This window comes from Asparagus officinalis, chromosome 2 (assembly GCF_001876935.1).
Source record: "Asparagus officinalis chromosome 2, Aspof.V1, whole genome shotgun sequence".
Lineage (NCBI taxonomy): Eukaryota > Viridiplantae > Streptophyta > Magnoliopsida > Asparagales > Asparagaceae > Asparagus > Asparagus officinalis.
In genome coordinates, this window is record NC_033795.1 from 74,856,875 (window position 1) to 74,877,766 (window position 20,892).

Here is a 20,892-nt window from a genome sequence, read left to right on the forward strand (position 1 = left end):
GAAACCCTAGGGTCAACGCCGGTCAATGCGTAACCCTAGGTCAACGCCAGTCAACGCGTTGCGACCAAAAAGTCAACATTCGACGCTCGAAACAATAAGGTCAACACCGGTCAACGCGTAACCCTAGGTCAACGCCAGTCAACGCGTTGCGACCAAAAAGTCAACATTCGACGCTCGAAACAATAAGGTCAACACCGGTCAACGCGTAACCCTAGGTCAACGCCAGTCAATGCGTTGCGACCAAAAAGTCAACGTTCGGCGCTCGAAACCCTAAAGTCAACGCCGGTCAACGCGTAACCCTAGGTCAACGCTAGTCAATGTGTTACGACCAAAAAGTCAACGTTCGGCGCTCGAAACCCTAAGGTCAACGCGTAACCCTAGGTCAATGCCAGTCAACGCGTTGCGACCAAAAAGTCAACGTTCGACGTTCGAAACCCTAAGGTCAACGCCGGTCAACGCGTAACCCTAGGTCAACGCCACTCAACGCGTTGCGATAAAAAGTCAACATACGGTGATCTGAAACCCTAAATCAACACAATGTAACGAAGGTAGTCAGTTCAAAGTCAACTCAATGACACGAGCCAAACTCAACTCACTGGTGGTAGACTCGAGACTCCGACGACTCGGCTATTCGTCAAAGCATTGGATAGACCGAAAATCGAAGGAGCCAAGAGTTGAAGCTAACTACAGGTCCTTTACGCCGACTGAAGGCTGGACCAATCACATCCAAAGCATTCCAGCCTCTTCTATAAAAGAAACGAGTCTGGAACGCTTTGGAGGGGGTATCTGAAGGCATCGAAAATTGCCTATAGGTCTCCACGAACAGCTCAGTGTTAAGGAACGATGACGAACATCACTATCTGGTTCACAGGAGTTCGATTGACGTCGGTGAACGCTTGAAGTGAATCGACGAGCTACGTGAGCTGACAGAATTTTGGAATAACGAAGGTACGGGCTAATCGGGAGCCCCGCGATGTTTACAAAAGGAACAATGCCCTTCGTGTCTCATTCATTCTACAGATAATCTAACCATCGGAGCTGATAGAACTCATTGTCGGCTTTCCAACGCACTTCGAATCACTCAAATCCGAGTTCGGACGAAGGAATTATGGCGGAAACAGACAAATACACCAAATGGAGTGTCTCGGACCAACGAGACACCCTAAGGTGTCTCGGCTAAGGCCGAGACACCCTAGGGTGTCTCGGCCAAGGCCGAGGGTGTCTCGGCCAAGGCCGAGACACCCTAGGGTGTCTCGGCCCAAACCGAGACACACTAGGGTGTCTCGGATCAATGGGAGACAACCTAGGGTGTCTCGGATCAAGTGGAGACACCCTAGGGTGTCTCCAACGCAGATTTGGGCCTTAAGTGGTTTTAACCGCTCCGTTATCCCCCCAAGCCTATAAATACAAGCCTTAGGCCTCATTTTTTTAAGATCTGGAATTTTGGAGATCTGGAATTCTTGTGCCTCGACGAAGCCCTGCCGGATTGAAGACTTAAAGTGCACAGATTTCAGAGAGAAGGAGGAGAGATCGGATCGAGTTCTTCAACTTAAGAAAGAGAGATTCGTCAGATCTACATCACCCGCATCCAATCCTTAGTATTATCCCATTGTGGTAATTCTAAGAAGAGCAATTATCTCGCTTTTGTCGAGATAAGCGCTACAGTTTCTAGATCTCCTCGCGGATCGACGAAGCTCTGCCTAATTTTTCAGCAATCAGATCTGATCGACGGTAGTCCACGGATAAACCCCGGCACAGACAAAGACACCCACGCAAGCAGAAGACCGATAAACGATCTCTGCGTTTGTTTGACAAAGTTGTAAACTTTTTATTTTCATTGTGTAAGGAGATCTTATAAAAAGATCAACTTTTTATTTCATTCGAGTTTATTGTAACGACTAAAGTTGTAATAGATTTGATAGCAATGAAAACAACAGCTTTCACCGCAAACAAAAACGTTAAAGCCTCTTGACATGACTAATCAGCCCTATTTATAAATAATTAATGATGGTGTAGAGTTCCAAGACTCCCGATGAAGGAAGCCTCTTCGTCATCATTGCAGTCGCTTGGACTACCGATTAGACGCGGGACAAATCCCTGCGTCCATAAAGCCTGACTAAACGTAGTAGTCTGGAGATGCGTTCTTCCAAAAATACGCAACCCAACTCAAGAGTATGAACGCAGGGGGTACCCCTATTTCTAGAATCAGATTTTTAGAAAATATGCTGTTTGAGTTTTAAAACTTCTGCAGAATTTAAAACAAAATATTTGACGAAGTTTGAACTTCACCCTCCTCAGAGTTGCCCTGAACGCAACACTTCTAGCTTATCGACTCTCGTCAATAGAGCGATAGGTCCTCAAAGTTACCATGAACGCAACACTTCTAGCTTATCGACTCTCGTCAATAGAGCGATAGGTCCTCAAAGTTGCTCCGATCGCAACACTTCTAGCTTATCGACTCTCGTCAATAGAGCGATAAGTCCTCAAAGTTGCTCCGATCGCAACACTTCTAGCTTATCGACTCTCGTCAATAGAGCGATAAGTCCTCAAAGTATCGCAACACTTCTAGCTTATCGACTCTCGTCAATAGAGCGATAGGCCCTCAAAGTTGCCCCGATCGCAACACTTCTAGCTTATCGACTCTCGTCAATAGAGCGATAAGTCCTCAAAGTTGCTCCGATCGCAACACTTCTAGCTTATCGACTCTCATCAATAGAGCGATAAGTCCTCAAAGTTGCTCCGATCGCAACACTTCTAGCTTATCGACTCTCGTCAATAGAGCGATAGGCCCTCAAAGTTGCTCCGATCGCAACACTTCTAGCTTATCAACTCTCGTCAATAGAGCGATAAGTCCTCAAAGTTACTCCGATCGCAACACTTCTAGCTTATCGACTCTCGTCAATAGAGCGATAAGTCCTCAAAGTTGCTCCGATCGCAACACTTCTAGCTTATCGACTCTCGTCAATAGAGCGATAGGCCCTCAAAGTTGTTCCGATCGCAACACTTCTAGCTTATCGACTTTCGTCAATAGAGCGATAGGCCCTCAAAGTTGCTCCGATCACAACGCTCCTAGCTTATCGACTTTCGTCAATAGAGCGATAGGCCCTCAAAGTTGCTCTGATCGCAATACTTCTAACTTATCGACTCTCATCAATAGAGCGATAGGTCCCCAAAGTTGCACCGATCGTAACACCTTCCACTTGTCGACTCTTAACAATAGAGCGACGGGACCACAAAGGGTGCCACGTTAATATTACATTCCTGGCATTTACAGAATTCTTCCAGTATTTAAAGCAAAAGCATAATACAGGAGGAATAAATAGTTATTGTCGTAATATCAAACTGGTATTTCATGGTTCCATGTCAAAACATGATATGAAAAAAAAAGAAACAATGAAAAGCCAACACTATCCTTATTCAAAAGAAAACAAGGTGACCTAAGACAAGTGTTGTTTCTACCAAAAGAACGATACAAAAGTAGGCTCATCAATTCACCAGATTGAATGAGGCTAGCTGAGACTTAATATCAGAAAGTTTTCCTTCATGGTCAGCCCGAACCAGCATTTTGGCCCGTTTCCGAAGCTCGTCCTCACTAGACAGCATAGCATCTACCTCCTTCTTAGCCTCCTCCGGGGCACTAGCTTTTGTGCGATAATTCACCAGAGAGGTAGCACTTTTGACATTGAGCTCAGTGACGATGGCTTCTTCTCGTTTGAACTGAGCCTTCATCCTAGTCAACTCTACTTCAGCGGCAGTGATCTCCTCTCGTAAATTCTCCAAAGAAGTGTTGGAGAGTGTTAGCTCAGCTTGCTTTTGAGCATGCAGTTGCTGCAGATGTTCCACCTCGACCTCTTGCTCTGCTATATGACGTCGAGCGGCTTCATACTTATTAATTTCTTCGGCCCGAATATCCTCAAATGTGGAAGCAATCTGCGCCTGGATATCAACACGACCTAAAGCCTCCAAGAACCTTAGCTGTGCCTCTAGGCGCAAAATAGCTTCTGAGCAACGCTGAACGACGTGGGCTTCACCCATGAACTTTAGGTTGTTTAAACTATTTGTGAGCATAGGCTTAAAGGTTTCAAAAGTGTCTCGGCCAGCCAATACAACCTCAATCACCTTCCTGGTGAGACTTTCTAAATAGTCAAGAGAAATCTTGAGAAAATCTGGCACGTCCGTGGGACTCAAAACAGCTATGGGAGACGGCACAGAAACTTCTGAAGACACAGAGCCAAGTAAAAGACCAGCAGGTGACTTCGGCGTAGTGGCTTGAGAAGGAACGCCGATATCCAGTTGAGATGGACTTGATTGCAGAGCCATCAGTTACCCCCATGTTAGATGACCTTAGCATGTCTACCACTTCTGTAGAGGCTAGAGAAATTGTCAATAAAGTTGTCGGTGGGAGGGCCGTCGTTGAGACCTCCAAGCGAGGTGGCTCTGACACCTGAGCTGGTGGTGGCATAAGCTGTTTCGTCGAGGGAGGGGTGATAGTACTCGCCTCATGTATCATAGGATCTGTATGAGAAAACTATTTAAGTACAGAGCAAAGATTAGTTGCAAGTCGAAAAGAACGACACTTACCAGTGAGAGATAGAGGAATGTAGGCTGACGCCTTGTCGGAAGACGATGGTGGTGGAATATCCCAGTCATCGGGATCATCGCTGTCATCACCCAAGTTGTCATCATTTTCATTACCCTCACTTTGGTCACCATCATCATCCATACCGTTCTCGCCATCACTATGGTCCACAGGCTCATCTTCGTCTACGGAAGGAAATGCTGGTGGATCCTCGGTGATAGCAGGTTTTGATATGACTCCGGTCGTAGGGCTCAACTGCGCACCTCCTACAGGGGGTAGCAACACAGAAGCAGAATGAGACTTGTCCGCTACTGGATCTTGCTGGGCAGTCACAGTAGGTTCTTGGACAGGAGGTATATCTTCTTCGACACGAGGGGCAGTGGAGGCAGTATCATGAAGCGTGTCTGCAGGGGCAAACTCCATACCCCCTGCAAATGATTCATCTCCACGTTCTTCTTCATTCAATGAATGTGCAGAAGAGGCAGGGCCTCTTAAAGCTGGACCAACATTGGGGAGACCAGGCTGAGGCGAGAGTTCCATAGCAGTTGATTCTCGTTCTTCTTCATCGGTATGCCATGTTTTCTGAGCATCCGACATAAGCTTAGAAGCAGGGGGCTCGAGCGCTAACTTCCGACGAGCTCTTTTGTCATACTTGGCTTCTTCAACTGGCCCCAGCACTCTTTTTCCAGTGGCACTCTTACTCCGAGTCTGAACTCTTGAAGGTTCCACCTCGCGAGTATCCGGCATCCTGACCTCTTCCTGACCTTGCTCTGGTGATTATTGCCGTTCGTCCTCTGTAATCGACTTCTCATATGATAAATATTCGTTAGCACCACGGGCACAGAACCTTTTAGCACTCTTCTTTGAGGCATACCATTTGCGGATGGCTCTCAAGCAAGAGGTATTCATGCTGTAAGCTGAAATTTGAGAGGCAGCTTGGTACCACGTGCAAAAGCTCAAAGAAGTACGAACGTTGGGCATCTTGTGCGGCAGCCGGAATTTCGCTCCTGTACATCCTGCTACCGAGTAATACCAAGCCCTTGCTCCTTCATACACATTACCTGTGAACACAAGAGTAGGGTTTGGATTCCCGACATAAATCTGATCATAGTCAAATTGCCGAGAAAAGCAATAAGGCTGATATGGTTTAATAAAGCACTTCCTCCCTTGTCGAAAGATAAGATAACCTGGGCGAATGTTTATGAGCCACCAAAAGGCACCTCTGCTAAGCATGGTGAAGGAATTCGGTCCCGGAGTGTCTTGATGAAGTTCTCCGTACGCACCGCCCTCGAAAGCGGGAAACTTGCAAGCAATTTCATAATTATAGTCCCGCCTAAATATTTCACGGAATTTAACTTGATACCAACCAACCCATTGAGAGGTTTCTAATTGTTGAACAAGAGGAGCTGAGGTACCACTTGATTCAGGAGTCGACATTATCGAAGGGCAGTGCAAAACAAACCAAGACACCAAATAAATGTACGGCATCGGCACCCGAGGGGTTGGGGTCTGAATGATAGTCTTCCCGTCGGAGTCCAACTTCTTGACAGCAATAAATTCGGAAGATAGTTCCCGCAAGCCACTTTGTAAGCAGCACACCATGGCTGAAAGAAGATTCAAGGGGCGTCCATAAGCCAAAAGAACAGCGGGGTATAAGACCTCTACTGTAATAGCATCCACCGGTCTTATGGGTACCACGCAACGCTTCAACCAAAGAGTCAGAAAACCAGCGAACAAAGCCATGTCAGAGATGGGGATTTCTGCCTGATAGTGGAAGCTTTCGAACGTGGTGAACGCTGGGAAGACATCCTCCTCTACCTCGCAAGTATAATGAGAGGTTGTGTCATTGATGCGTTCTGTGATCTCCTTGAGAGTACTGGCAGCTAAAAGAGTCACCTCAGCTTCCTTGTCCCACAGATTTCGGAAAAGATACTCCGCCCACTGGCCTTGTTTCACGCCGCCTGCTCTTTTCCCAGTAGTTTGCGCACATATCTGGAAATGGCACATCAATTCCCAATAAGTGTTGTAGATTTCGGGAGCACCATTTTTTAGAATCTCTAATTCCCTATTTCCGGGAACAAACTCTTCATACGGCAACTCACCAAAAGACAATCCAGAAATCTCAAACATCTCATGAAGAGCGAAGCCTAATTCACCAACTGGGGTGAAAAAAGTGCCGGTGTGAGGATTGTAGAATTCCAGCATAGCAAAGAGTCCGCTGTAATTTGGAGAAATTCTGTATCGGGTGGCCATTATTGGAACCTTTAACTCCGAAATCCTCAAAGGTTCTTCTAGCTCCTCCAAGACGAAATTTATCATCCGGGCCCACCAGTCCGTATCACTGGAGTGAACCCATGTAGGAACCCTGAAATCCTGAGCAGGGAACTCTCCTTTGACAGAGATAAATTTTCTAATGAACACCTCCGCCAACTTAGCAGACTCTCCAACAGGATGCTCTTTCTGGAATAAACCTGGTTTTAAAGCCATAAAATTATTGAAACCAGCCGGATGAGTGCCCCGATGAGTGATGTGCCCTGTAGCAACACCGCCTTGGTCCTGAACGAGTTCCCAATTCATCGATCGTGGGATAGAAGCGCACTGATAATAAGAGATTGGCCACATTCGCTCCAAATTGGGAAGGAAAAGGCGACGGTTGTTGACGACCTTCAGCCATTTATAATTCCCCTCGGACATTCGCTTGGGATCCATTTTTATAGAATCCCCAAAGAGGAAGGATGTCTTCTTTAAAATCTCACGCTCTGTGGTTTCAAATTTAGCATCCGTAACCAAAGACCTGAGAGTCTCGGGAAAAGCTTGAGTGATGAGTTTCGCCCGCTCTTTGTGGGTGTCCTGGAATATTGGATACTCGAAGACAAAGCTGAAGATTGTATTCTTCACCGTACCTTCCGCGTGGCCGAAGTAGTAGTTGAAAGAAAGAGGCTCATTGGAGTAGCACACCGCAAAAAGAAAAAATCAGTCAGAAGAAGTCTAATACAAGAATGCAAGGTTTAGACCTGTGTCCGGATCTTTAAACGTAGGGTTTGAACCCGTATCTAAAATTTTAAACGTAAGGATTAGACCTGCGTTCGGATCTTTAAACGCAGGGTCTGAACCCACACCCAAATTTTAAACGCAAGGTTCAGACCTGCGTCCGGATCCTTAAACACAGGGTCTCAACCCGCATCCGAAATTTTAAACGCAGGGTCTGAACCTGCGTTGAAATTTTATGAACGATGGAGCTAGCCATGCGTTTTCTTAAAATCGATAAACACTAAGAATTATCTCTCGAGTTTAAGGATGGAATACAGATCGCCAATCAAGGGTTGAGGATGAGAGATCTGTCAAAGCAACTTATAATGGCTCAATCTTACCATTAGTTGAGGAAATCGGAGATGAAGGCGTAGTGATTTGATCATCACCGGAGGTTCTAGCCGAAGAAACGCCCTGAGCTTGGATGATCTTCGATTTGGAAGCCATTTTCTTCTTGGGGCCCATTCCAATCGTGGCGAGGAAGATAAAGACGGGCGGACGAGGTGTTTAGGAATTAATCATTTCCTCTGTCGAAATGCTGGAGAAGATGAACAGGAGCCCTGTTTGGAAATCGGTGGAAGAGTAAGAGGGGGAAAAGTCGAATGACTTTTTGATTTGACCTCAGTGGCCTATTTATACACAGCTGTAGCTGTCAAATCGATGCGGGATTCTAGGAAAAATCTCACCCGAAACGTGATTCTCGTGTTTTCAAAAAAGGGGGGTTTCAATTTCTGAACGCACCCTCACATTCAGACAGTTGAACGCATGATTTAGACATGCGTTCTGGTGACCAACCCCCACCTATCACGTAACTAACCCCTTCAAAGGGGTTAATATTCCAAGCAATAACCAGACGGTTGAGATCATTTTACCCCAGACGAGATGATCAAGAAGATTCTTCCGAAGCTATCTTCCTGACTAAGCTGGGGATGAAAGCCTGTTCATACAAGCTGAAGTCCAAGTCATTATTGACGAACTAAACAAGAAAGAGGATGTCAACAAATTTGTCTAAGACCCTGAGATGCTCCACTCAGTCTGTGATGAGATGCATTCAATCAGCAAAATTTTGGGATCCAAAGTATTCCGAAAATTCGTCCCAGTCAACCGTGAACTTTTGAAAACTTTAGAGGGGGTTCTGTAGGCTGTCTAAAAATCACAATGGATAGCTGATCCTCATCAAGCTATAACAATGAAAGTTACAATCAGACCACTTTCTTGTTACCCAACATAAAGCTACAATCGAGGGACGCTCCTATGGACCATGAAGAAATCGAGAGCTAGAATTCATCCCTACAGTCAAAACACAAGTGGCTACGCTCCAAAAGACAAAGCACCGCAATCATTGCATCCTTAGCTGTCAACATAGTTCCATGTTTGAGATGATTGATCTTGATGGCTGCGACAACAACATGACTAACATCATATTAGCAACTATTAGAGATGCTGATGAGCAGTGTAATGATTTTAGAAAAGCAGGAAGATCTAGGGAACTGTGGGCAAATATTCGACATGCTGAGAAGTGCATGGTTAAAAGCCATGAGGTCTTAGTGGAGATCGTGATCCGCGGTTGATAGAGCGTTATTGGGGTGTCTCAAGTGTCACAAATAGCCTTCTCTACTGGTCATTGGTGTCATCCATATATAAAGACAGACAAAAAGCAGCTTAAATCAGCCGCTGAACACAGCTTAAATCGCCACTGGACGCAGCTCTACCTGCTGCCCAACGCAGCTCTATACCGCTGCCAGACGTAGCTCCAACCTGCGCCAAACATAGCTCCAAATCGTCGCCAGACGCAGTTCCACAACATCGCAGAACGCAGCTCTACATCGCTGCAGAACGCAGCTTTACATCGCTGCAGAACGCAGCTCTATATCGTTGCACAACGCAGCTCTACATCGCTGCACAACGTAGCTCTACATCGCTGCAGAACGCAACTCTACATCGATGCATAACGCAGCTCTACATCGCTGCAGAACGCAGCTCTACATCGCTGCACAATGTAGCTCTACATCGCTGCACAACACAGCTCAATATCGCTGCAGAACGCACTTCCAGATGTTGCGTTCAAGCGCAGAATCTATGCTAGAACGCAAGTCAAAGTTCTGACCTGTTCAAACACGATCCATGCAGTTTTGAAAACCGCTCCTCACCCACGATCTGAGGAGTGGCTTACGTGGGTTGTTACAACCGATTAATGGGGGCAGTTACACCCCTAATCTCCCTATAAATATCAACAAACTCAACAGAGTTCGGGGTTGGACTTTTGGAGAATCAGAGAGAGAGATTTAGAAATCGGATTCAGAGAGTGAGAGGATCAACTCCTTACACAGTCTGGGGAATCATCATCAGCTGAAGAGTCCAGACATTCGATACTTGGCTTATTAACCGAATTATTTTCGGTTCCAATAACTCTTTTCATATTAGAGTTTGTTACTCGTTCTGAGCTACAATACTCGTCAAGAGTTATCAACCAGACAAGTCAGTTGTTCCAGTGAATTGAAATTTTCGGATCGTCAACAAGAATCAAACTCGACGCGAGCATTCGAGGGAGGCATCTTATCGCCACCGAGAAGAACCCAGAATTAAACAAAGGGGAGAATCAAATTCATTCTCCTCTCTTTTGTAATCAGGAAATCCAATTGTAATCGAGAGTTGAGAGATTTGTAAACATTCTTTTTCTAAGCAGTTAGAGAGAATAAAATCAAATACAGTTCTTTCATTCATTTTCTTATTGCAAAATTTTCCACAAACAAGCACAGCAAAGGAAATTAAAGCGGCGACTTGGGAGCAGTGCGAAGGCGGCTTTGGAGCAGAGCAAGTTGGGGTTTCTTTTGCGGCTGCAAATTTGGGAGCAAGGCAGAGTGCAAAGGACGGCGTGGGGCAGCAAGGCTTTTGTGAACGTAGTCTTCGGTCTTGGATCTGAGAGGATTTTCAGCATACTTTTGTGCAGTCTTTTGTGTCTTTGTAGAGAGAGATTAAGAGGGATTTGAGAGTTTGTTTGAGAGGGTTTAGATTGTGAGATTGTAAACCCTAATTGTATCTCTCCCTCTATTAGTAGATCTCCCCTCCTTACCCCGTGGACGTAGGCAGTTTGCCGAACCACGTAAAATTAGTTTGTTTGAGTTTGTGGCCATTGTAATAGTTTTTAGGATCCCTCGATAAGTCAGTCCTAGAACTGATGAGAGGAAGAGCCGATATCTAGCAATCTCAGAATTACAACTTGTTTGAAATGTCAGAGAGAGTACTTGTACATTTATGCTTCCATAAATATTCTTTTCTTTCTATATATAGACTTTATTGAACTAACTTTTGATATGCATCAACCTTGTAGTAGATTTCCTGATCTTTTTCTTGGTTTCAATCTTTGGCAATAAGAGCTTGAAGGTTCTTTCAAATGAGTGGAAGAATGGTACTGAATATTTGACTGGTAAGATTTTATCTTCTTCTTTTGTACCTGTGATTTTTTTTAGTTTCTCTTAATTAATCAGTGGTCACAATTTGCAGAAACCACCGGAGTCTCTGCTGTTGAATGTCCCGCAAAAGAGGAAGACCTTTCTTTGATATGTGGGATTCCTTTTCCACCACCAGATACTACACAAACTGTCTCAATGGATTACTCGAATGTACTAATTCAACTCTAAATATTACCTAAATTTCATTTATGTAATTGTTCTGCAATCAACTAATTTAACCTCCACGTATCATTCAATTCTGAGATAGAAGAAAATATCGTTGAGAAGAAAGATGTCAGTGAGATGAGGTTCCACGTATCATTCAATTCTGAGATAGAAGAAAATATCGTTGAGAAGAAAGATGTCAGTGAGATGAGGTGAGAGGAAAATATCACAGAGAAGAACGATGACACTGACATGAAGCGAAAACCAAAACCTATTGTGTTCAAGTATGAAGACGAACTGGAGGCTTTAAAGAGGAAGCTAAGAGAAGGATGCAAGGATGCAGAAGAAGGTATGTTTCTCAACACTATTTCTTTGATTGTATTTTATTTTTTGGTACAGAATAGGAACTAACTAGGTGGCTATATAATTTCATAATGCAGCAAAGAAAAAGAGAAAGATTACAATCATTGACATGAATGACCGACAATCAGTACAAAGCCATAACAAAAAGAAGCCTGAAGTAAAGCACGGATGCCGCATAAACAAATTTATCAAAATGAGGCCTAAACATAATTGCCACTCTTCGATTTGGTAGATAGTTTCAGTTACTGTTTTCCATTGAGTTTTAAAAATAGCTTATGTAAATATTTTGATTGTAAAATGTTTCTGTTGATGTAATGTCTCAGTTGTCTTTGTTTATTTCTAAGTAAAATTTTTTATTTTCTGTAGTGTGATAGACTGATTTTCAAAATGGTCCATTGTAGTTAAGCTCGAAGAATGTATGCTAAGTCTCACCATGTTTTTGCTCAAGCTCTCTGTCATGCACTTTTTATTGTCAGTTTCACCTGAAACTGATAAAAAGAGCAATGTTGAGTAGATGAAATGCCTGATATTGTATGAGAAGTTCTTGGATTCTTACTTCAGAATTTTAAACCGTTGGCAAATATTCTCTTGTATATTCATATTTCATCTACTTTTTATCTGTCCTTGATGATCTCTCATGTGAAGTTAATGCATGTGTGAGGAATACAAGAGAGGGCTAACCATAGTATTGCCTAATTTAACTGGAAATGCTAATATTGGATGCCTAAAAAAGGGACCTTTGGTTAGAGCCTTAGAGAAGAGTTAAAATTACCCAATTTTATATATAAGGAATGTTACTTAAATATATAAGTGAGATCATCAAAATAGTAAAGGGAAAACGATTAAAATTTAAAAAAGAAATTCCACCCTATCAATTCTGTGAATGACTACAGTGGTTTGATAAATTTTGTACTCTGTAGTAGCATGACATGTATATGACTGAAGCCGCGGAATTAAATGGTTAAAGAAATGTACGGGTAGACTACGTAAAAGAGGAGGAAACATAATTTCCATTATCAGCAACCAGGATTAGAATAGAGAGGATGAAATACGAAGTTGGAATCACCTAAATATTAACCAAAAGGACTTCATGTCACATGGAACAAACAAAAAAGTCAAGTGATGAAGATAAAAGAAAATTTGCTCCTGACAAAATATGCAACATCTCAATACTTCCATCAGTTTCATTACCAGCATTACTGTTGTTATTTTGTTGGCCCAAAGACTTTGGCCCGTTTCCATAAAGGCCCATTTCCCTCCTTTAAGCTGATGAGCCCTAGCCCCTCTCTTCCTCTCTTTATTCAATGGTTTCTCACCTCCTCCCGATCTCTGTGATCTGATGGTCGCCGCTGTGAGTCCCATCCATAGGTCGGCTCCTACCTCCCTAAACCCTAGCCTCCTCCCCCGTGTCGGCTGCCCCCTTCCCTATTTAAGGTGAAGGGCCGGTAGTAGCTCGGTGGTAGGGAAATAGCGTGGGTGTTGAGATCTTGAGCTCTGTGCTTTACCCCCTTTGTGCGATCCTCTTCACTATCTGAGCTCTGTGCTCCTTCGAAGGCTCTGTGCTTTCAACCCTTTGTGTGATAGAGAGAGAGAGACAGTAGCTTCCCCCCTTTGTGTTCTTGGTGGTGCACAGTTGAAGAAGAAGGACTGATTGAGCAGGCTTCTGAGCCAAACAGCGACGTTGATTCTCAACAGTGGTATCAGAGCGAGGTTAGTGTCGCTGTGCTTCAAAACCGCTGGACTTCGCCGGACCGCCGCCGCGTAGGTAAGGTCGAAACCCTCCCCTAGGGTTTCGCTCAGGTAAGGTGATGGAAATCTGTTTCTGTAGTTCTTAGCTTGATCTTGTCTGCATCGCCATCTTTGAAGTTCCTGTGCATTCAATCTGATTGAATAATTACAGTTCAATCAATGGTATCAATTACAGATTAATCTCTGGCTTTGTTGAAAAATTACAGTAAATCTTTGGGTCTGTTAAATTTTTCCAGAAATTAAAATACTGTTTTTTGGGAGTGCTCGTGTGAAAGATCAAAGAGATTGAAACAAGAACTTTGTGTTCATCGTTCTTCTCATTTGTTCGTGCTAGTTGCTTCACACGTTTCGAGCCGGATAATTACCAAAATCGTGCTATTTTTTTTGCTGTTTGTTTTTTCTGAGTGAAAAATGTCTGCTGCTAATTAATATAGTATGATTCAATATGGTATGGCTCCGTTTAACGGAAAATCTGATTTTAGCATTTGGAAACAAAAAATAAAATGCATCTTAATCCAACAGAAGTCCTTTAGGGCTGTTGGTCAGACTTATTTAACTTCTGACACTGAAAATAAACGGCGGAAATGAACGAAAATGCTTGTTCCACAATTTATTTGAACTTATCTGACTCTGTGATTAGAAAAGTTGGAATTTTGGAATGTGCTAAAACTCTTTGGGATAAACTTGAAGAACTCTATACTGAAACCTCTTTGCCCAGTAAAATGTTTTTGCTTGAAAAAATTTTCAAATTTAGATTGGATATGTCTAAGGACATTGAGGAGAACCTAGATGTTTTCACAAAACTTATTTCAGATATTAAGTTAACTGGTGATAAACATATAGACGATTATACTCCTATTGCCCTTCTAAATGCTATTCCTGACTCATATAGTGATGTGAAATCTGCTATTAAATATGGCAGAGATGAGGTTACCCTTGATGTTGTGGTCAATGGTCTTAAGAGTAAGGAATTAGATTTAAAACATTCTGGGGGAAATAAAAATTCTGGTGAGGTTATGCATGTGAGGGGTAGGCCTCAGAATAGGTCTAATTACCAAAAGAATGCTAGTAATGGGGAATCAAGTAAGAAAAAATTTGAAAATGAAAGGGGTAGATCTAAGTCCAGGTTTAAAGCTAAAAAAAATGCTATAATTGTCATGAAACTGGTCACTTTATTAAAGATTGTCCTAAGGCTAAGAAAAATCAGCAAAATGAACATGCTAATATGGTTGTCTGTGAGGGCAAAATGGGTGAGATTTTCATGATTAATAATCTGTGTGATTATGCATATTTGAACTCTGTGTTATCTGATCCTTTGTGTAAATCAGATTGGTTGGTAGACTCTGGTTGTACTTTTCATATGACTCCTTTTAAAAACTTGTTTTCAAACTACAAGAAAATAGAGAATGGCTTTGTGTCAATGGCAAATGAAAAGAAATGCAATGTTTTAGGAACTGGTGATGTATGCCTTAGGTTTTCCTCTGGTTCTGTGTTTACTTTGAAGGATGTTAGGCATGTTCCTGATTTACGTTATAACTTGATTTCTTGTGCATCTCTAGAAAATGATGGTTTGGAGGGAAAATGGGGTAAAGGGGTTATGAAAATACTAAAAGGGTCTCTTGTTATTTTTACTGCTGAAAAACAAAACAATTTGTATATTTGTCATGCTGAACCTGTGCTTGATTCTGTTAATTCTGTGATAGGTGATAAATCTGTTTTATGGCATAATAGATTAGGTCACATGAGTAATAAAGGATTAGAAATTTTGCATAAATGAGGTCACTTTGGTAGTGATAAAATATCCCCCGTCCCTTTCTGTGAATCTTGTGTGCTAGGAAAACAACATAGGGTTACTTTTCCTACTTCTTCTTTTCCTAATCAGTCTAAGTGCACTAGTGTACTTGAATATTTGCATGCTGATGTGTGGGGACCCTCTAGTGTGCCTACGCATGGAGGGAACCAATATTTTCTTTCCATAATTGATGATTATTCTAGGAAAGTTTGGGTTTTACTCATGAAACAAAAATCTGAAGTTTTTGATAAATTTAAAAACTGGAAAATTATGATTGAAAACCAAACGGGAAAGAAAATTAAAACTCTTAGGACAGACAATGGTCTTGAGTTTTGTAACAAACAATTGAATGATTTGTGTACTACTTGGGGTATTAAAAGGCATAAATATGTTCTCTACACACCCCAGTAGAATAAGGTTGCTGAAAGGACGAATAGAACTTGTTGGCCTTCTTGTTTTGATGATGTTTAACAAACAATTTACCACTAATGTTGTTTGTCTAGTACTTGAGTTTTCGTATTTATTGTAGACAAACAACGCAGTTGGAGGATGGATGGATTGCGCCATAACGATCATATCAAATGGAGGTTGGCGGAATTGTGGAGTGAAGCAACATGCAATTCATAGTTAAAGATCAAGTTCAAGCTTCATCCGCATGTGTACCAAGTTGAGCTACAATTACATGTTCCTATTCCTGAAAATGATGCTCCAAATGAGGTGGAGCAAAAGCCTATTATTAATCAACCCAAATCATTTCCTGAAGAAAAATTGAATGATATAATTATTGAAAATCAAGATGAGATTATTCCAAATGAGGTGGAGCATGATATGCAGGAAATAGATAACATGCATGATTTGAATGATTATCAACTCACTAGGGATAGAAATAAAAGAACCATTAGGAAACCTGAAAGATATAGAGATTGCAATTTGATTGATTGTAATATGTCTGAGTTTGCCTTTAATGTGTTTGAATCCCTTGAGTGCAATGAACCTAAGACTTATAAAGAAGCATTAAGGTCAAAATATTCTGAAGAATGGATTAGTGCTATGAAGAGTGAGATGGAATCCCTAAAAATTAACCAAACATGGAAACTTGTTCCTAAACCTGCTAGTTGTTCTGTAGTGGACTGTAAGTGGCTGTTTAAGGTGAAACAAGAATCTGAAAGTGTTAGGTTTAAGGCTAGGTTAGTAGCTAAGGGATTTACTCAAAAGGAGGGAATTGATTATGCTGAAATTTTTGCTCCTGTTGTCAAATTCACTACTGTTAGAATTATGCTTGCTTTAGTTGCTCATTTTAATTGGGAATTAAAACAAATGGATGTAACTACTGCTTTCTTGCATGGTGATCTTGATAAAAATATTTATATGCACCAAACTGAGGGCTTTGTGGACCCTAAATTGCATGATCATGTGTGTTTGTTAAAAAAGGCTTTGTATGGTTTAAAACAATCACCTAGGCAATGGAATATTAGATTTGATAAATGCATGCAATCTTTAAAGTTTAAAAGGAGTTCTGCTGATCATTGCCTGTATTATAAGAATATAGACTCTGTGCCTGTATTTCTTGTAATTTATGTGGATGACATGTTGATTGTTAGTCCTTGTTTGAAGTCTATTGAGCATGTTCAAAAATGTCTTTGTGAAAATTTTGACATGAAAGACTTAGGTGATGCTAAAAGAATCCTAGGCATGAATATTATTAGGGACAAAAACAAATCTACTCTAGTTTTAAACCAAAGTTCATATGTTGAAAAAATTTTGAGTAAATTTGCTATGTCTAATGCCAAATCTGTGAATGTGCCTCTTGCTTCTCATTTTGTGTTAAGTAAGGATCAATCTCCCAATACTGAAACTGAAATAAATGATATGAAGAAGGTGCCATATTCGAATGCTATAGGATCTGTCATGTATCTCATGGTTAGTACTAGGCCTGACATTGAATATGCGGTTAGTTGCTTGAGTAGATATATGTCAAACCCTGGTATGCCTAATTGGAATGCCTTGACGTGGCTTTTAAGATATTTGAAATCCTCTGTTGATGTAGGATTAACCTTTTCTAAGTGTTCTGAAGGTGTCAAATTTGCTGGCTATGTAGATTCCAATTATGCAAATGATAGGGATAATAGAAAATCTACCACTTCCTATGTGTTTACTTTGTGTGGCTCTTGCATAAGTTGGAAATCCCAATTACAACCCATTGTTGCTTTATCTACTACTGAATCTGAGTATGTTGCTGCCACTGAAGCTTTTAAAGAAGCTATCTGGCTTAGGGGCCTTATATCTGAAATTGGTTTTCTTGATAAAAATGTGGTTGTATTTTCTGATAGTCAATCTGCTATTCAACTTTGCAAAAATCCTGTTTTTCATGATAGAACTAAACATATTGATGTTAGATTTGATTACATTCGGGATATAGTTGAAAAGGGTATTGTGAAGTTAGAGAAAATTCCCTCAGAATTTAATCCTGCTGACATGGGTACTAAGTGTTTGCCTGCTGAAAAATTTATATCGTGTCAAAGAATCTTGAATTTTGATTTTGGGTAATTTTGACTTTGCTTTGTTTGTTGCCTTTGTGGCCTATTAACTTGCTTTGTGCTTGTTAATAGCTTTGTGATTTTTCCCTTTGAACTCAATGACCGTTTGGTAGAGTTCGGTCCTTTGTGGACTTGGTATGCTTGGTGATCTTACCCCGATCTTTGTGATCTAGAGTTTACTTTGTGTATTCTCTACCATTGCTTGTATCTTCTTTGTGATCATACAAGTAATAATATGGCGATGATGAGTCCTGCAGTTCCGTGTTGTTTCTCTGTGCACTACCTTGGGCCAAAGGTGGAGATTGTTGTTATTTTGTTGGCCCAAAGACTTTGGCCCGTTTCCATAAAGGCCCATTTCCCTCCTTTAAGTTGATGAGCCCTAGCCCCTCTCTTCCTCTCTTTATTCGATGGTTTCTCACCTCCTCCCGATCTCTGTGATCTGATGGCCGCCGCTGTGAGTCCCATCCGTAGGTCGGCTCCTACCTCCCTAAACCCTAGCCTCCTCCCCCGTGTCGGCTGGCCCCCTCCCCCCTTAAGGTGAAGGGCCGGTAGTAGCTCGGTGTGGGGAAATAGCGAGGGTGTTGAGATCTTGAGCTCTTTGCCTTACCCCCTTTGTGCGATCCTCTTCACTATCTGAGCTCTGTGCTCCTTCGAAGGCTCTGTGCTTTCAACCCTTTGTGTGATAGAGAGAGAGACAGTAGCTTCCCCCCTTTGTGTTCTTGGTGGTGCACAGTTGAAGAAGAAGGACTGATTGAGCAGGCTTCTGAGCCAAACAGCGACGTTGATTCTCAACAATTACATCATTCTAGACAAAAACGCATCCTAAACAAGCAAATAAAACTTGATCTTGTTCACTGACTCTCTATCTAAACATTGAAATAACGATGGTTCTCTCTAGTTTGCCCATCACTTCCAGCAAGCACATTAATATTCTCCATCTTTCTCATAGATTTAGCAAAATCCCTAAAGAAAAGCTCCCAAACCTGAGCATAAGCCCAAACTAACTCTATAACACTCTCTTCTACACTCTCGGAAACAAGTGGTTCATCACTCTGAAGCAAGCCGAGGTTGCTAAGCAAGTTGAGATAGTATTGGTTATCGAACCACCTTGAAGTCTTAAGGTCTAGAGGGACCGAGGCATTGTCTCTCCCATTTGTTGGGCATATTGACTGCAAAGATCTTCATAATGTATAACTTCTGTATTCAAGGGACAATGGAGGTCCTTCGTATGCTGGCTAACCATGTAGTCTCCATTTGAAGCTCGTACATCTTGGTCTTCCAATGGTATTACTCCCTGCAGTTAATTACCATTGGTATTCACGTGTACATAATCCCACAAATAAAAAGATTAAATAGAAAGTTTGAAGTCAATATCCAAACATTATAACAACGATTCATGTTCTCTTGTAGCAGTGTTTGATCAGTTTGATATAGCTCAGTACTGATGATTGTAAACATTCTGATAAGGGTGGGTAGACGGTTGATTAAATATACAGCTGTAATTGAGAACTTTGCTTTGAGCAGTAGCTTCATGAGCTCCATTAGTGACAAAGCCAAATTTTGAAAGACACTTAGTGAGAGCAGTATCTATATATATGAGATATAAAATGATCTGTCATGATATTCATCTTAAGTATTGCTGTTAGTTGACATTCTTAAAGTCATTTTTTTTTCATAATTACCAAGGAAAAATTGGTCATAGGAGCCGCACCTAACTTGACTTATTCAGTGCATAAATTACTTTGTTCAAAGTATTAACAAAAAAGTGCAAGCTGAAGAGCCAATTATACTTGGTTTTTAAAGATTGTAATCTTCCAAATAGGAATTTACCTATATCAACCGCTTTAATAAATATGTTACTTGCATGTGTAACCTTCAAAACCTTAAAGAACAGCGTCAATATGAAACTAGGAAAAATTCCCTCTACCCTTCAGTTATAATATGAAACTAGAAAAAAAAATCCAGTAAGAACCTTGCATTAACGCTAAGAACCTTGCATTAACGCAACAAGAATCAAACGTAAAGGACTTTATTGTGATTTACAGTCAAGATGAGTAGACGGCGAATTGAAAATCAATGCATTCTTGGATTGTATAACGCCATTAATAGCCTTGCATTAACGCAAAAAGTATCAAACGAAGAGGCAATCAAGTAGTGACCTAAAGGGGAAATTCAACCTATATATGTAGTAGACTCAGGAAGCGAACCTTTACATTCAAATTCTGACACAAAGAAGAAATTAAAAGATTCAGACTTGAAATTTTAGACGAATAAATATATAAATACCTCAATATTCATTTAGCTTCTTAAATGGGGAGGCAAATAAGGAAGTTTGCACATAAAGATTCAAACTTCTACTATCTTATCTTCTCTCTGAATTGGCATATGAAGAAGTTTGAAGGCAGAACCGCATATCACCAGAACAAAAATGCAATTAACCGGATAAATTCACCCTTCATCTTAGGAACGTACTCTATTATGCAAAATAAGGAGTAGATTTATCATAAATTTCACCTTTTGTTTGTGATATGAGAAGCCCAACTTCATGCATGGTAAGGGAAAAGGAAATAGCTGCACCGGCTAAAGAAGCTCGCAGAAAACAGATGCAAAATCAAACTACAGCCCGACTCAAAGAGAACCTGCCTTCTTCTGAGAAGTCTATGTAAGAAATGAAGAGCAGCATGAAAATCTTGTAAACAGCCCGAGTTGATCGAATACTTGTGGCTCAACACGTAAGAAACTGAAGTTTGATAAATAAAGAACTCATGAATTAAGAGCCAGACATATTATTGAGCGACAATAGCTACAAAAATACATAAAACACTAGCAAGTGTTCATAACATCAGGAACATTTAAAAAAAAAACTAAAAGGATAAATTTTACCCAGGACGCTCAACATCAAGTCTTGTCCCCTATTTCAAGCGTAGCGGCAGATGCTTTTCCTAGGAGCACAAAAGCAAACAAACAAAAGAAAAAGACAAAAAAGTGTACACACCTCTCATTTTCTTTGCGGTGAGCCCAAAATAGGACTGTTGGGCGCAGGGAGTCACGCCCACCGCCGCGAAAGCGATATCACCTGAGAGATAGCCCTGGCTTTTGTTGTCACAAAAGCACAAGTCAGCTTCTATATTCTTGTTTCTCAAAGGAAACGAGAATAGATAGTGAAATTCTTATTTCTCAAAGGAAACAAGAATCGAAAGTGATATATTTCATCAAAGTGAAATA

The 20,892-nt window shown here is 41.4% G+C and overlaps 1 protein-coding gene and 1 long non-coding RNA gene across 3 annotated transcripts; one reads left to right on the plus strand and one right to left on the minus strand.

Moving 5' to 3' along the window:
- LOC109831317 lies at positions 4,529-5,326 on the minus strand. Its single transcript, XM_020398651.1, has one exon. It carries the CDS (start codon positions 5,324-5,326, stop codon positions 4,529-4,531), a length of 798 nt encoding a protein of 265 aa, XP_020254240.1.
- On the plus strand, positions 10,818-12,129 carry LOC109829623. Of its 2 annotated transcripts, none has more exons than XR_002244095.1 (4): positions 10,818-11,036; positions 11,114-11,232; positions 11,395-11,575; positions 11,667-12,129. It is a non-coding gene; the product is annotated as an uncharacterized LOC109829623 (long non-coding RNA). The 2 variants fall into 2 exon arrangements; XR_002244096.1 differs by having other exon boundaries at positions 11,399-11,575.